The 14,143-nt window shown below is 42.8% G+C and overlaps 3 protein-coding genes and 2 non-coding genes across 7 annotated transcripts; 4 read left to right on the top strand and 1 right to left on the bottom strand.

The window, feature by feature from the left end:
* The first annotated feature begins 2,674 nt into the window (after positions 1–2,674).
* On the top strand, positions 2,675–6,383 carry rpl27a (ribosomal protein L27a). The gene is made up of 5 exons (XM_056416493.1): positions 2,675–2,693; positions 3,123–3,186; positions 3,287–3,362; positions 4,716–4,890; positions 6,207–6,383. The coding sequence occupies exons 1-5, from the start codon at positions 2,691–2,693 to the stop codon at positions 6,333–6,335; spliced, it is 447 nt and encodes a 148-aa protein (XP_056272468.1). The 5' UTR covers positions 2,675–2,690; the 3' UTR covers positions 6,336–6,383.
* On the top strand, positions 4,005–4,135 carry LOC130196024 (small nucleolar RNA SNORA3/SNORA45 family). The gene has a single exon (XR_008832173.1). It is a non-coding gene; the product is annotated as a small nucleolar RNA SNORA3/SNORA45 family (small nucleolar RNA).
* LOC130196023 (small nucleolar RNA SNORA3/SNORA45 family) lies at positions 5,954–6,084 on the top strand. Its single transcript, XR_008832172.1, has one exon. It is a non-coding gene; the product is annotated as a small nucleolar RNA SNORA3/SNORA45 family (small nucleolar RNA).
* Positions 6,384–7,274: 891 nt separating the features above from the next.
* Positions 7,275–10,226, top strand: akip1 (A kinase (PRKA) interacting protein 1). The gene is made up of 5 exons (XM_056417866.1): positions 7,275–7,632; positions 8,185–8,376; positions 8,775–8,849; positions 8,964–9,092; positions 9,797–10,226. Exons 2-5 carry the CDS (start codon positions 8,218–8,220, stop codon positions 9,938–9,940), a joined length of 507 nt encoding a protein of 168 aa, XP_056273841.1. The 5' UTR covers positions 7,275–7,632; positions 8,185–8,217; the 3' UTR covers positions 9,941–10,226.
* A 33-nt stretch (positions 10,227–10,259) lies between these two features.
* c6h11orf16 (chromosome 6 C11orf16 homolog) lies at positions 10,260–14,018 on the bottom strand. 3 transcript variants are annotated; one of them, XM_056417850.1, is made up of 6 exons: positions 13,065–14,003; positions 12,802–12,920; positions 12,490–12,643; positions 12,176–12,401; positions 11,393–11,863; positions 10,260–10,496 (listed from the first exon to the last, which is right to left on the bottom strand). In XM_056417850.1, the coding sequence occupies exons 1-6, from the start codon at positions 13,761–13,763 to the stop codon at positions 10,264–10,266; spliced, it is 1,902 nt and encodes a 633-aa protein (XP_056273825.1). In that variant the 5' UTR covers positions 13,764–14,003; the 3' UTR covers positions 10,260–10,263. The 3 variants fall into 3 exon arrangements, with proteins under 3 accessions (XP_056273825.1, XP_056273824.1, XP_056273823.1); XM_056417849.1 differs by having other exon boundaries at positions 12,802–13,439; positions 13,518–14,000; XM_056417848.1 differs by having other exon boundaries at positions 12,802–14,018.
* Positions 14,019–14,143: the final 125 nt, after the last annotated feature.

The following is a 14,143-nucleotide window of genomic DNA, read 5'->3' as shown; positions in this document are numbered from 1 at the left end:
ACTTGTGTACCGTCCATAGTACTGGTGCATGATACCACTTGTATCTTCTTGTACTCCATTTGAATTTGTTCATTCTTTCTTTATGGAAACAAGGAGAAATACCACAATAAAAAACTAGTGCTGTGAAAAATAACGCGTTAACTCAGTTAATTAAATTACAGGATTAATTAGTTGTTGTTTTTTAACGCATTTAACGCATGCGCAGAATGAGCTTCCAATCCGTCTGTTGTTGGTCGTCTCTCCAGCAGCGTGTCATTCTGTCTCTACGTGTCGCGTAAACACGACTCCGATCTCCGTCTCGCGCGCCGCAGAGCTCGGATGCCGGCGTGTGCGCGCACATTGGGACGAAAAAAAGTAACCCCCCCCCCCCGTCAACAACTCTTCTCTCGGCTCGCGCGACAGAGCTCGGATGCTGGCGCGCGCACTGGTGAGCAAGTTATGTGCCCCCCTGTGTATAAATGCAGGGCTCTCAAGTCTCACGCATTGAGCGTGAGACTCACGCATTTCGGTCTTAACTCACGCACTCCGGCCACACATCGTATTTCTCACGCTGAAAAAAACTCTCGGCTCTTTAATGTTTTAATGCAGGGGTGCTCAATATGTCGATCGCGGTCGCAGAAACCTGTGATTAACCTGATTAAAAATTTTAATCGTTTCACAGCCCTATAAAAAACACATCATGCTTGTCCCTCCTTTTTTAATTTACCTCATTCTCTTCAATGAAGCTGCCACGGCTTTTCCAGGTTGTCGTTGCCTGGATGAAGAAGAGGCGGCTCTGGTCTTCCCGTTGCACGACTGGTTTGACTCCTTTTCCATCTCACAGAAAATCCAGAACTGCAAAGCTATTTTTTTAAAATAGAGATGTTGTTTCTTAAACATCGATAACCCTTCAGTCGTTTCCGCCCTCTTCCTGAACGCCGTGCATTCGCTCGGCTCATTCATTCAACTCTTTATGATGATGAACTCGGTCTGTGGTTGTGGGACTTGGACCGGTCTCAGATGACTCGGCCTCCAGTGCCTCCACTTGGATGCCTTGTGGCAATAAGGTGGCCCTGACGTCTGTTGCCATGGCGTCTGTGAGGCAGATGAGGCATCTCCAGGAAGATTAGGGGGCGGGGGGGGGGGGAGGGAGGGCCTCTTGGGGGCGAGGAAACAGTTGAAAACACAGAAGAAGAAGAAGAAGAAGCTGGTTTGAAATCTCCTATGAGCCAAGTGTGTAACGGCAAAAGAATCAAAACAAAAAGAAACCCACCAGAGGAAACCGCAGAAGAAGAAGAAGAAGAAGATTGATTTAACTGCTCTTTTGTGCAATACAAAAATGTAATCAATAAGTCAAATGAAGAAGAAAAATAAGGATTGTCCACGAAAACGATGATCAACAAAACCGTTACACCCTAAAGGTGAAAGTCAAGCCTTACCTGAGTGTGAAGACAAGCAATGACGAAACAAGATGTCCGCTTCAGAGAGACAGGTGAGTGAGCCTCCAGGTGTGAGCTGAGGATGAGAGGGATGGCACCGTTGTCAAGAGGGACGTGGACGACGCGATTGGTGGAGAGATGACCCAGGGGTCACCCGGAGAGGGGGGAGGAGGGGGAGTCCAGGCATAAAGCATGTTGGAAAAAACTGCACCGCTGAAGCATCGACCACGACATGAAGAGCATCCAATAGAGAACCAGGTAAGAAAATAAAAGGTTCACGCCCAGTGAATTCTGACCAATGAAAAGTCACAGGCTGTGAAGTTGACTTAAGCTTTGAATAATAGAATGTATGTAAATCCACTTTAACTCCGCTGCACCTGATAGCCTGATATGCCAAAAACAAAAGAAAATAGATTGATTCGTTCATGTTTCTGTTTCCGTAACCTCCTCGAGGTTTACTGTCCTCCACAGATCTTAAGCGTGTTATTATAAGGAAATATTCCGATAAATAAAAGTACTATAAAAACACTGTAAAAGTCCTGAATTGAATGTGTTACTTCAGAAAAATGTACAACCAAGAAATTGTACTTAAAGTAATGCAAATTACTTTACAGGTTGGAAAAATGTCCCCTGTGACTTTTATTCTCTTTTATATTATATCGTAAAATGATGATTACTCGTACATTATTGTAAAAGCAGTATTTACAATAAACTGTTGTAGTTTATTGAGATGTGGGTACAGTCAGAATATGTTTTGACTCAATAAACATTAAATAAATAATTTATTAATATTAAATTAATGCAATTGAAAATATAATAAGAGAAAACTTTACAAAATATACCAAGAGGTTTTTTTAAAATATAAGAACTGTCAACAAAATACATAAGTATGAATATTAAAATATATAATAAAATGATCATTTTAGGGGAATATGTTGTATTTTATAGGATTATAATTATGTATGCACATTGTTTTAATGTTGGAGCTAATTCCAGTCATAATAAATTTAAAGGACGAAATATTATGCAAGAATATTTGCCTTAAAATTTAAGTAAAGATTAACTTTGTGATTTTACTGGATTTTACTTCCAAATTGTTCTCAGGTAGTAATCATAAAGTATTGTAAATGTACTCCAGTAAATCAAAGTCACTTCCGTCGTCCACCACTAGGCGTCGCTGTGAGTCTCGTTGCACTTTTGTCCCCTTGATCCAAATCTCGGACAAAAGCGCGTGGTTTCCAAATCCGGTTCCTCTTTCAACTAGCCTCCAAGATGGTAGGTGTTATCACGAATCACTGTGCTCTGAAATGCGACTAAATCTATGCCCATCCTTGTTCATTCGTACCGCAAACTTTCATCCGGGTGCGGTTTACGGTGCAGCCAGCTCATACGGTCATTTACCGGGTGTTATTCCCCGCGATTTGATAACATTATGGGGATTTATGAGCGATGTAGCGCTGCGATCCGGTCTCACGTCGGCCCTCGGCTAGCGTATCCTCTCTGCTCGCTGTAGTCTAAATGAATGTGACGGCGGTGTGAAAAGCAAAATTACCCGTTAATAACACGGTTAACGTCATTATGTTGAACGTTAAGTAAGTTAACAGTTTGCCCGTAGCTAGCTTAGCTTGCTAGCTCCTTCTAGCTGTGCTAGATTCTTCACACGCTGTATTTATTCTCATCGATACCAAATCTTGTTCACAACAGCCCACCAAGAAGACCAAGACTAGGAAGCTCCGTGGTCACGTCAGCCACGGACATGGTCGTATCGGTAAGTGTTGAACTGAGTTTATAAAGGTGATCTCCGTGTGTGTGTGTGTGTGTGTGTGTGTGACACATGGTTTAATTCTACCTCGTCCAACTCCCAACAGGCAAACACAGAAAGCATCCTGGAGGTCGTGGTAATGCTGGTGGTATGCATCATCACAGAATCAACTTCGACAAATAGTAAGTGCTGCATGACGTTAGCGGGGTTCGTACGGTCATGGAAAACCTGGAAACGTCATGGAATTTTTAAATGGTAGTTTCCAGGCCTGGAAAAGTTATGGTAAATACTGAAATCACAAAAGTTTTGGAAAAGTCGTGGAAATGTGTTATATTCACATGTTCATTTACGCCGAGTTTAAAATAATTCCTATGTTTTTGAAAGGAAGACTCAAATTGTAAGCCGGCATACGCCAAGTCCAAACAGATGGATTTACACATAAGAATAAACATATATAGTAATGTTTATTCTTTTAATCAAACCATTGTCTCTCATTCATTTGTTTCATTTAAGGTATATTGTATGCTTTGTAATTCTCATTGTTTGAATACTACATTTTCAAAAAGTTTTCATGTACACACTGACATTTCAGTTTGGTCATGGAAATTTGGTTTAAAGTCCTGGAACTCCACTGGCCAACATGTGTACGAACCCTGTGTTAATAACCCTCTAAATTAAAATGTGTACGTTAGTGTTTACGAACTCTAATTAAAAATCGGCTGCTATGGTTTGTATGTAAATTGTTGATCTGCGATGTTTTGACGCTCTTCGCATGTTTGTAGTTTCCTCCGCCTCCATGTTTCAGTGTGTTCATGTGTTCCGCTGTAGAGACTAGAGTCTCGCCTTGACGTCACTCATCGTCTTGGTGTGCTAGAGTCCTCTTAGATTGAAGACTGCTCTTATTCACTGACTGGCCCTCTTGGTAGGCCAGTCGGCCACACGGTCAGTAACAATGTTCATCGCTGATGATGATGTCGTGGTTAAATGCACACGTTGGGAAAGTTTCATGGTTATCTCTTAACTTTTGAATGCATTTTGTAACCTAAAGATGTTCAGAATATTGGAAATGAAGGATTATGTGTTCACTAGTTGTCAAGAGAGACGGGCCTTTATGATGGATTACTTTCCAAAGTTTTCAACGTGGCTGAAGATGTTTCATCTCGTGTCCCAGAGTCTTGAGTTTATTTCCCACTCTGGAACAGGGTTCGTACGGTCATGGAAAAGTCATGGAAAAAACTTAAATCATAAAAGTTTGGGAAAAGTCATGGAAATTTGTTATAATCACGTGTTCATTTACGCCGCGTTTGAAATAATTAATATGTTTTTTTAAAGAAAGATGCTCAAAATATAAGCCGGCATACGCTCTCAAATACGCACCATTTTCTAAATGTTTCATGTTCATACCGAGATTTTAGTTTTGCAATGGAAATTTGATTTAAAGTCATGTAAATCCACTGGTCAGAATGTGTAAGAACCCTGCTGGAAAGACGTGAGTTGACCTCGTTTGTGTGTCTGTCCTCCCCGTGTCTCCTCAGCCATCCTGGGTACTTCGGTAAGGTGGGTATGAGACATTACCATCTGAAGAGGAACACCACCCACTGCCCCACCATCAACCTGGACAAGCTGTGGACGCTGGTGAGCGAGCAGACCCGGCTCAACTACGGCAAGAAGCCCGACGGACCCGCGCCCATCATCGATGCCGTTCGCTCCGTAAGTATTCAAAGTCTCCCGGAAACTCAAGGCAGAGGAAGTTGGGTCTGCAGATCTCGAAGCTCACGGATAGCGTTAGAGTGAGACATTTAGCTCAGACTTGAGTAAAGTGGTGAGGCTTGTTGTGTCTTGAAGAGATGTAGAAAAAACCAAGACATTCAGGGTTCGTACGGTCATGGAAAACCTGGAAAAGTCATGTAATTTTTAAATGGTCATTTCCAGGCCTGGAAAAGTCATGGAAAAAACTTAAATCATAAAAGTTTGGGAAAGGTCATGGAAATCTGTTATTATCACATGTTCATTTACGCCGAGTTTGAAATAATTAATACGTTTTTTAAAGAACGACGCTCAAAATATAAGCCATTGTATGCTCTCAATACGCACCATTTTCAAAAATGCTCATGTTTATACCGAGATTTCAGTTTGGTCATGGAAATTTTGGTTTAAAGTCCTGGAAATCCACTGGTCAAAATGTGTAAGAACCCTGACATCAGGTTTAGTTGCAGATAACTTAACTAATTGGGGCTTTTTATCCCCAGTGTCTGGAAACAGCATCTCTAAAGTTCTCAAATGGCGTTTTCAGATATAAGTTTCATTCAAAGAAAAGTATTTGTGAAAAACTTGATAGGTTTATTCCCATTTTTTATGAATTATTGTTTGCCTCATCTATTTTATATAGCCTTAACTTCACATATCTTCACTCGTTTCAACATAGTTAGCTTTGTTGAATGTGACGTCTTCTAGTTTCGATGCACACAATCATGCCTGGCACATAGTGACACACTCGCTAAATTACTTTAAACATGTATAAACATGATATTTTTCAGTTCAAAATAATTTCCCTCCGTACTGAATATGTTGCCTCTACAATAAAAGGAATAATAACGACTGCCAACACTAGATAAGAGTAATATCTTAGTTTCAGCTTCTAGAGGTTATGTATGTAAATTCATCAATCGGCTTAATTATCCACCGTGAAGATCAATAAGTTGATCTGTTTTGACGCTCTTCACATGTTTGTAGTTTCCTCCGCCTCCATGTTTCAGTGTGCATGTGTTCTGCTGTAGAGACTAGAGTCTCGCCTTGACGTCACTCATCGTCTTGGCGTGCTAGAGTCCTCTTAGATTGAAGACTGCTCTTATTCACTGACTGGCCCTCTTGGTAGGCCAGTCGGCCACACGGTCAGTAACAATGTTCATCACTGAAGTTATCTCCAGACTCTGGTTCATTGTTTATACATTGTGTTGTTCGTGATGGAAAACGGGCATATTTTTGCACTGCTCGTGCTAACATTGTGATTTATTTATTTTTTGCAGGGCTACTACAAAGTCCTGGGCAAAGGCAAGCTGCCCAAGCAGCCGGTGATCGTCAAGGCCAAGTTCTTCAGTCGGCGGGCGGAGGAGAAGATCAAGGCAGTGGGAGGAGCCTGTGTGCTGATGGCATAAATGTTCCTCTCAGTGGGTTTTTGCAAAAAATAAACTGTATAAATGGAACTACATCATTGTCTCGTCTGATTTTAAATTATTCTGTATTTGGCAGTATTGAAGTGTGCTCTTTTGGAAAAGTCGACCATATTTGTTGCGTGTATCAAATTAATGTAAATGTAATATATTTTCAAATGGCCGTATGCCGAAGAGATATAATCCTGCATAGTTGGCTTTATATCTACAATGTGTTAAAATGACCACATGTTATAGTCAACAACCAGTGGGTCACCAGGGTCACTGTTTTACATTATGTCATTCAGCAGACACTTTTATCCAAAGCAACTTGCAATAAGTGAATTAAAACCACGAGTACAAACTCAGAACAACAAGAATCAAGATCGTCAAACTACAAAAATACCAAAGTGCTGCAGCCCTCAGTCAGACTTAATGTTTGAAATCTGATTCTAGAGATGTAATTGTGTATTTAATAATAAAACATAAAAATGGAACTTCCTACAATTTGACATCTGAAGTAAATATGTTAACATGGAAAAGTGATGCTGATGAATCTGATTAAATTGAAAACTAATAGATTTGACTTTAAATGCTCTGCTTCGTCAGGAAGGCCCAACGCTTAGAAAATGTCATACGGGACACTTCATAGGATATATTTATATTATATTACTTTATTCATCCCTGAGGGGAAATTTAGTGAAGCGGCAGCAAACATGTTAGACACAAAATAGCATTTAAAGGAATTAAATGTATACATGTTTTTGGATGTCCATTGCTGGTTGTGAGCAGTTAAACATAACTATTTTAATTTAAGGTACTGAGGAGTAAAACAATACTTGATGTTACAAAACTCGAGAAAAACAATACACATGTATATATGTAGAAACTGGTATGCTATATTTTTGTTTTATTTCATGCTCCCTCAGACTCCTGAGCTTTCGTGGGCGACCTCAATGATATCGAGTATGAAAACTCCTTTTTAATGTAAACCGATGACTTTCAAAGGCGACTAATAACACGATAATACTTCCTTAAATCTCATATCGCCAGAAAACATCTCCACGTGACTTTCGGGTAATTTACATTGGGCGGAGTTTCACGTGGAGGATTTCCTGTGCGGTCACTTGAACGCACCGCGGCCCCGTCAGCTGTGCGCGCAAGATGATCCTCGCGAGCTCAATCAGGAAGTACCGCGACGGCGGTTGTTGACACGGCGCGTGCAACAGCGACGGTACCGCGTCAACGGCTGCAATGGAACGTTAACGTTCTATTTGAGCTCGCGACGTTTGACCGGGAAACTGTAAGTAGCTTATAGCAGCGTTAATCTTCACGCATGCGCAGTTTCCCAGCTGCGGTCACTTGTAAGGCTGCGATTTGTGATTTGTACAATTGTTTGTTTGTTTTTAACTGTTTTATTTTTTTATAAAGCTGCCAAAGCAACCGCGATGAGAGAAGCTGTAAACTCCGCCATTAAAATATGTGATTTAGACCATTAAATTGAACTGATATTGGATTTAATTTGTCCTTTATGTAAAATAAAGGTTAATCTGCTCATTATTTTTTCTAAAACGAATAATCATATTTTTATTCACGTCCATATATAGTTAGAAATGTCTTTGTGTCCCAGAGTCTTTTTAAAATTAGTCTAGAGTATTTTAATTTTCATATAAAAAAATGTTAAATGTTCAAAATAATATCATGAATATTTGTCATGTTTGCTTACATAGGATGGATTATCCATACTGCCATCAAACTAGTATAAAAGCCAAGTAGACCTAACTAACTGTGTGTACTGTGAGGTAACAAGGAAAGGAAAGGCGGCTGATGTCCGTCTGCTTGTTCCTCCCCCCAGGTGACGGACCCCCGGGTTTAACTGGACCTCTTCATGGCGAGCCAAGCCTGGCTGGAGTCTTCTCTGCGGCGCTCTGCCAGTCTGGGCCTGGAGGTGCTGGAGCGGGCCTCCAGGCGGAGCGTGGACTGGACCAGCACCGGGGAGTCCCGGACCCCCACTACGACAGAAGAGGACGCACACATCCCTGTCAAGGTGCCCCTGCTTGAGATGTATATATATTTATAATATTATATATATCATATATATATTTATAATATCATATATATAGATAGATATCAATATATATATAAATTTATTTATATATATATTATGTAATTTATGTATATATATAATTTATATGTATTATTTAATTTATATAAATTTGATTTATGTATATTATTTATATATATAATTTATATAATTTAATTGATATATAATATTTAATTTCTCTTTAATACTTATTTATTTAATTTATAGATAATATGTATTTATTTTATATACTATATATATAATTAATTTATATATGTTTATTTAATTTATATATATATTTATATTTATTTATTATGGCTTAACTTGTTTATCTGACTTCTCTTGCCTGTGACTCTTTGCAGAGAGCCGACACGGAGCTCGACGATGTCTTTGCAACCTTCGCAGGGCTCATGGCACAGACGAGCCATCAGTGCAAGGTTGGTGATTATTTACCTGCCCCCCCCCCCCCCCCACACACACACACACACACACACCCCTCCCCCTCCCACCCCAAGACTAGAAATGTGTGACTATAGTTCTGTGTCTTGCAGAGGTTCTACGAGTCCGGCTGCGGTTCCGAGCCCACTGACACCGAGAGGAGACACGTGTCCAGGTTCCACTCGCGGCCAGCTGTTGGCGTGAAAACATTTGCAGAGTCGTCGGCCAGAAAACACTACAAAGTAAGAAGCTGCTGCTTTTTTTTCCTTTTTTTTACAGCGTTCATGTGTCTTTTTGATTTTGGGAATCAAAGATCTTAAAGACAAGCTCAGAGGAACACTCCATGCCCATTTGACAGGCTGTTAATGGCGTAAATGTTTGAGCAACAGGTGACGGAGGGAATTATTTAGCTTATTTCATTTCAATATTCATTGGGTTTTTTATGTTTATTTTTGACTTTCAAATACTGAGGAAGATATTTGGATATTCAGCTTCCTAAATATTCAACATTCTTCACCATCAGATACTTTTTTGTTTTGCAGCAGCGGTGGAGTTGAAAACAATCTGGTTTTAATCATTAATCTTAATCAAACATAAAAAAGCTTGCTTGCACGTGTTTTTCAGTGGGAATGACGGTTCTCGCAGGTCATTTCAACACAACCATTGTCTCTACAATTTTTTTGTTGAAAAATAAAAAAAATCCTAATCAATTCATCCAGAAACTTCTCTTCAAGTAAAATGTTGTTAAAGAGGTGAAATAAATATAAACCACAATATTTTGTAGATTAAATATTTTAATGGTTTGTATTTGAGAGGGATATTTTGGTGCTTTAAAAAAATGTTTTACATTTAATGTCATTGCAGATTTCTTGTAAAGTTCCTCTTTTGGCCACCAGGGAATAAAAAGTAGTGTTTTTTTTTAATTGAAAGTTTCTTTCTTCTTCAGGGTCGAGCGTCGAGGGAAGATTTCGCCATCGAGGTGTCACCGGGGACGTACGCCGTCACCGCCGGCCTGCCGGAGCTCCGGCAGCAGACCCAGCTGGTCAGCGTCAAAGCTGGAGAGAGCGTCGACCTCACCTTTGACCTTTGACCTCTGACCTGACCAGGAAGCCTCAATACCAAAAAAACTTACAGAAAATAATGCCGTTTGTGTGTTTATTGCCTGTTTCTACAAAGATGTCTCTAATTTTTTAAGAGTTTATATATATATATTTTTTTGCCATCAAAACATTTGTATTTATTACATATTGAGAAGTCGTTATTTATCGTATCGTACACGAGTAATTTATCCTGTGTCCTCGAACATCATGACATCTTAAACCTGCACTTAAACCGTATCGGTGTATAAAAATAAAGTGTTATTTGAAAAAAATCAAATTCATGCGTCTTTAACTTCTATCCCACGGTGACGTTTCATTGGCTGACGGGTTGCGAGAACACGGAGGAGCGGCGGGCGTCGCCGACGGAGAGCGGCCGCCGGCTCGCCGGGGGTCGAGGTTTGAAGTCGGTCGCCGCGAAAACGTCTCTGACGTTCGCTCTTCTTCTTCCTTTTGCACCCGGAAGTGACCGAAATGGAGCGCTGTGATTGGACGAGGCGCTGCTCCGTGGCGCCAGGAAGACGAACCTTGACGTCCTCGCCGAACGATCTGAAATATAAAAGCATGACCAGATAGAGATTTGAATAATTGACGGTTAACGAGTATATATATATACACATATTTTTATTGTATAAATCAGAAGGCATTGTATGATTAGCCATCATGTGTGTATCGTGTGTGTGTATCATGTGTGTATGAATGTGTGTATTACGTGTGTATGAATGTGTGTATCATGTGTATGAATGTGTGTATCATGTGTGTGTGAATGTGTGTATTACGTGTGTATCGTGTGTGAATGTCTGTATGAATGTGTGTATCATGTGTGTATTACGTGTGTATCATGTGTGTGTGAATGTCTGTATGAATGTGTGTATCATGTGTGTATCATGTGTGTGTGAATGTGTGTATCATGTGTGTATGAATAATAATAATAATAATAATACATTAATTTTATAAGGCGCCTTTCAAGGCACTCAAGGTCGCCGTACAACATATTTAAAAATGGACACAATTAAAAAGCAGAACAGTTAAAAAGCAAAACAGTCTGCAGCAGAGCAACCAAGAGGGGAACAGGTCAGCCATAGGCTTGCCTGAAAAGGTGAGTTTTGAGGTGAGTTTTGAATAAAGTGATAGAGTCAATGTTTCTGATGTCAGGGGGGAGAGAGTTCCATAGGCGAGGGGCAGAGCGGCTGAAGGCTCGTGACCCCATGGTGGACAAACGAGCTGGGGGGACAGTCAGGTTGATGGAGGAGGCAGACCTGAGAGACCGGGTGGGGATGTTGATTTGGAGGAGGTGAGACAGGTATGGAGGGGCGAGGTTGTGGATGGCCTTGAATGCATGGAGCAGGATCTTAAAGTCAATGTGTGTATTACGTGTGTATCATGTGTGTGTGAATGTCTGTATGAATGTGTGTATCATGTGTGTATCGTGTGTGTTTTCCCACCTGTCGGTGTGAGTTGTGGCTCCGACCCGGTTCGCCTCCAGTACCTCCAGGGAGGACGCGGCTGATTCCTCCTCGGCTTCAGCGCTCTGCTCTCATCCTCAGAAAGAGATGAAGAGGAGGAGGAAGAAGAGGAGGAGGGGGGCACCCCGGGGTCACCCCTCCTCACATCGGTATCTCTGAGGTCCGGCGGTTCATCCCACTCCGCCCTCCGGAAGCCGGACCCACAGCCGGGTGGGAATGAGCGGCAGCGGCCGGTGCAGAGCGGCTGGGGAGTGCAGGAGGAGGAGGAGGAGGAGGTGCAGGAGGAGGAGGGAAGCCAGCTGCAGCCTCGACGGGAGGCCGACGTCTGGAGCCGGAGCTCCCGGACTATTCTGTCGTGTTGAGGAGCCGAAACGGGCGAAACCAGCCCGGAGGGAACCAGAGACACGCAGCGGTTCCACATCAGAACCCGGAGGCCGGCAGCGCCGTCGACTGCAAAGACGGTTTAGTGGCCTAAATAGTGCTTGTTGTGTAAATAATAACAATAATAATACCACGCTGTGTCTTGTAGAACACTTAAAAAACGATATTGTATTCAACGTAATGAGAAAGTCTGGTGAGAAATATAAAAGTAACTCAAAAATATGAAATTATTTCAACTTTAATGAGTAAATTTACATCTGGCTAGACATTAAAATCACAAATCATCTCAAGTTAAAGATGAATTTGACTAGTAACATTGTTATTTCAATTTAAAAAATATTGCGATATTGCGATAATATCGTTATTTAGAATTCTTTTTACCTCCAAAACCATCGTTGGCGGCGGCGGCCATCACTCTCCCCGGTCCGTATCTCCTCAGATCCGGTTCCCACGGCGACAGCACAGCATCGCCGGGCCCCGGGCGACGAGAGCGACCTGCTCTGCCGTGGTTCGCCATGTCGAGGGAGCAGACCACCTGCCTTCGTGGGGGGGGGACACCGCCTCCCCCCGGACGGTCGAACTCCACAACCCAAATTCCTCCGGCGACCTTGAGTTTGGACACGCGCGGTTAAGAAGAGGTCACCGCAGAGGTCACCGCAGAGGTCACCGCATCTGAGCGTGCAGCGTCTCTTCACCTGTACTTGCTGTGTTACGGTCCCCAGGTAGTAGAGACCGTCCTCCTCCCTCCTGGCCAGCACTCGGCCTCCTGTGTAGAACTCCAACAAGCCGCCCCCGGGTTCACCAGACGGCGTGCATGGATTACCCAGACTGCACCGGGGTGACCACAGGCTGCCAAGAAACACACACACAGACACAGACGCATATAACTCAGGTGTGTCATTGCATCCACAGCCCCCTACGTTGTATTACATGCATCATCCTGCAGGTATGTTTTGTCATGAGCTAAATGCTTCAATTTGGGCATCGATGTAACCATGGAAACCAACCTGAGCGGCGGCGATGGCGTCTTGTGTGGGATCGAGACTGAAGTGGACGGACAGCGACTCCTAACTGGGGAGATCGTCGGCGCCGATGATCGCGTCTCCACGACAGACAGAGGAATCACCTGACGGTAACCATGGAAACACGCAGTCACATCAAAGTATCGAGTAAATATGTTGTAATAACATACTTCCACAGTCACATGTAGAAGCCGTGTGTGTGTTGTTATATTTGAGGACGCATGCAGTCTCTGGGTTCGAATCTGTACCGTCTCCAGCACTCCATTCAAACCAACTGAAATCTCGTAACAGCTCCCCCTAGTGGCCCGGCTCAGACACTGCAGCTGGTCTCTGGCGTCGCCGTCCATCCGGCCCCCGGAGTCCTGCAGGTAGAAGACGTTCACGGGCCTCCCGGCCGCCAGAGCGGGGAGGCCCGTGAACGAGGCCCCCGGCCCGTCGGGGACGCCCGTGCAGAGCAGGTGCACGGCGTGACAGGCCGGGTCGGCGAGGGCCACGCTCAGGGCGGCCGGGAGGAGGAGGAGGCGGCGCCCGCCGGGGCCGCGGCCGATGGAGTGGATCCAGGACAGAGCCAGGTACAGGGTGTCCGGGGCGCAGGGCAGCATGCGGTGGGACCAGCAGCTCAACTGGAAGCGCAGAGAAAGAAGAGAGGGACTCTCCAGAGAGGCTCTGTGTGCCCGATGCCTCTCGGTGACCCCACTGACCTCGCCGGAGAAGGTCACGATGTTGAACAGGGAGTCCCTGAGCGAAGCCTTCGTCAGCAGGGTCCGGATCAGCAGCCGCTTCACTGACCCCAGAGCAGCTCTCGCGCCCTCCGAGCTGTCCACGACGAACGTGACGTTGCGTCTCCGCCCGCCCAGAAGCAGACGGACCAGCGCGGCCTCGGAGGCCGACGGCGGCCCGGAGGTCATCTCTGGACTGCGATGACGTTCATTTATTTTCATTTTCATTTTCAATTATTTTCATTTATTTTCATTTTCAATTTATTTTCAGTTAAATGTTTTGACTTTTGAATTTTAAGTCATATTACTTCCTGGTTTTTTACTCCATTAATCTTTTTAATTTTATTTTAAATTTCCATTTAAGAGAGACATATTGTACATTTTACAGATTAAACTTCTACAAAACCGAGTTGATTTATGAAATATGAAACTGCACTATAGACAACAACAGTGTCTGACGTATAATTAACAAATCACTAATAATAATCCAATAATAATAATTAGGATATCTGAAAGGGACCATTCCCATAGGTTACTTTGACTTTCATCATTGAAGTACATTTTATTGATAATATTTGTTGTACTTTTACTTAGATATACAGAAAAGT

The sequence above is a fragment of the Pseudoliparis swirei genome, chromosome 6 (assembly GCF_029220125.1).
Source record: "Pseudoliparis swirei isolate HS2019 ecotype Mariana Trench chromosome 6, NWPU_hadal_v1, whole genome shotgun sequence".
NCBI lineage: Eukaryota > Metazoa > Chordata > Actinopteri > Perciformes > Liparidae > Pseudoliparis > Pseudoliparis swirei.
Note: the sequence above shows the minus strand (reverse complement) of the source record. Positions and strands in the feature narration are given on the sequence as shown.

Bases quoted from the DNA above. Each gene is read 5' to 3' on its own strand.
- rpl27a (XM_056416493.1), top strand. The intron at 3,187-3,286 runs GTAAGTGTTGAA...AACTCCCAACAG, and splicing joins CCACGGACATGGTCGTATCG to GCAAACACAGAAAGCATCCT. The intron at 3,363-4,715 runs GTAAGTGCTGCA...GTGTCTCCTCAG, and splicing joins AGAATCAACTTCGACAAATA to CCATCCTGGGTACTTCGGTA.
- akip1 (XM_056417866.1), top strand. From the start codon at position 8,218: ATGGCGAGCCAAGCCTGGCTGGAGTCTTCTCTGCGGCGCTCTGCCAGT. The intron at 8,377-8,774 runs GTGCCCCTGCTT...GACTCTTTGCAG, and splicing joins ACGCACACATCCCTGTCAAG to AGAGCCGACACGGAGCTCGA. The intron at 9,093-9,796 runs GTAAGAAGCTGC...TTTCTTCTTCAG, and splicing joins CGGCCAGAAAACACTACAAA to GGTCGAGCGTCGAGGGAAGA.
- c6h11orf16 (XM_056417848.1), bottom strand. From the start codon at position 13,763: ATGAAAATGAAAATAAATGAACGTCATCGCAGTCCAGAGATGACCTCC. The intron at 12,644-12,801 runs GTTGGTTTCCAT...GTTTCTTGGCAG, and splicing joins ACGCCATCGCCGCCGCTCAG to CCTGTGGTCACCCCGGTGCA. The intron at 12,402-12,489 runs GTGAAGAGACGC...TCCAAACTCAAG, and splicing joins CCGTAACACAGCAAGTACAG to GTCGCCGGAGGAATTTGGGT.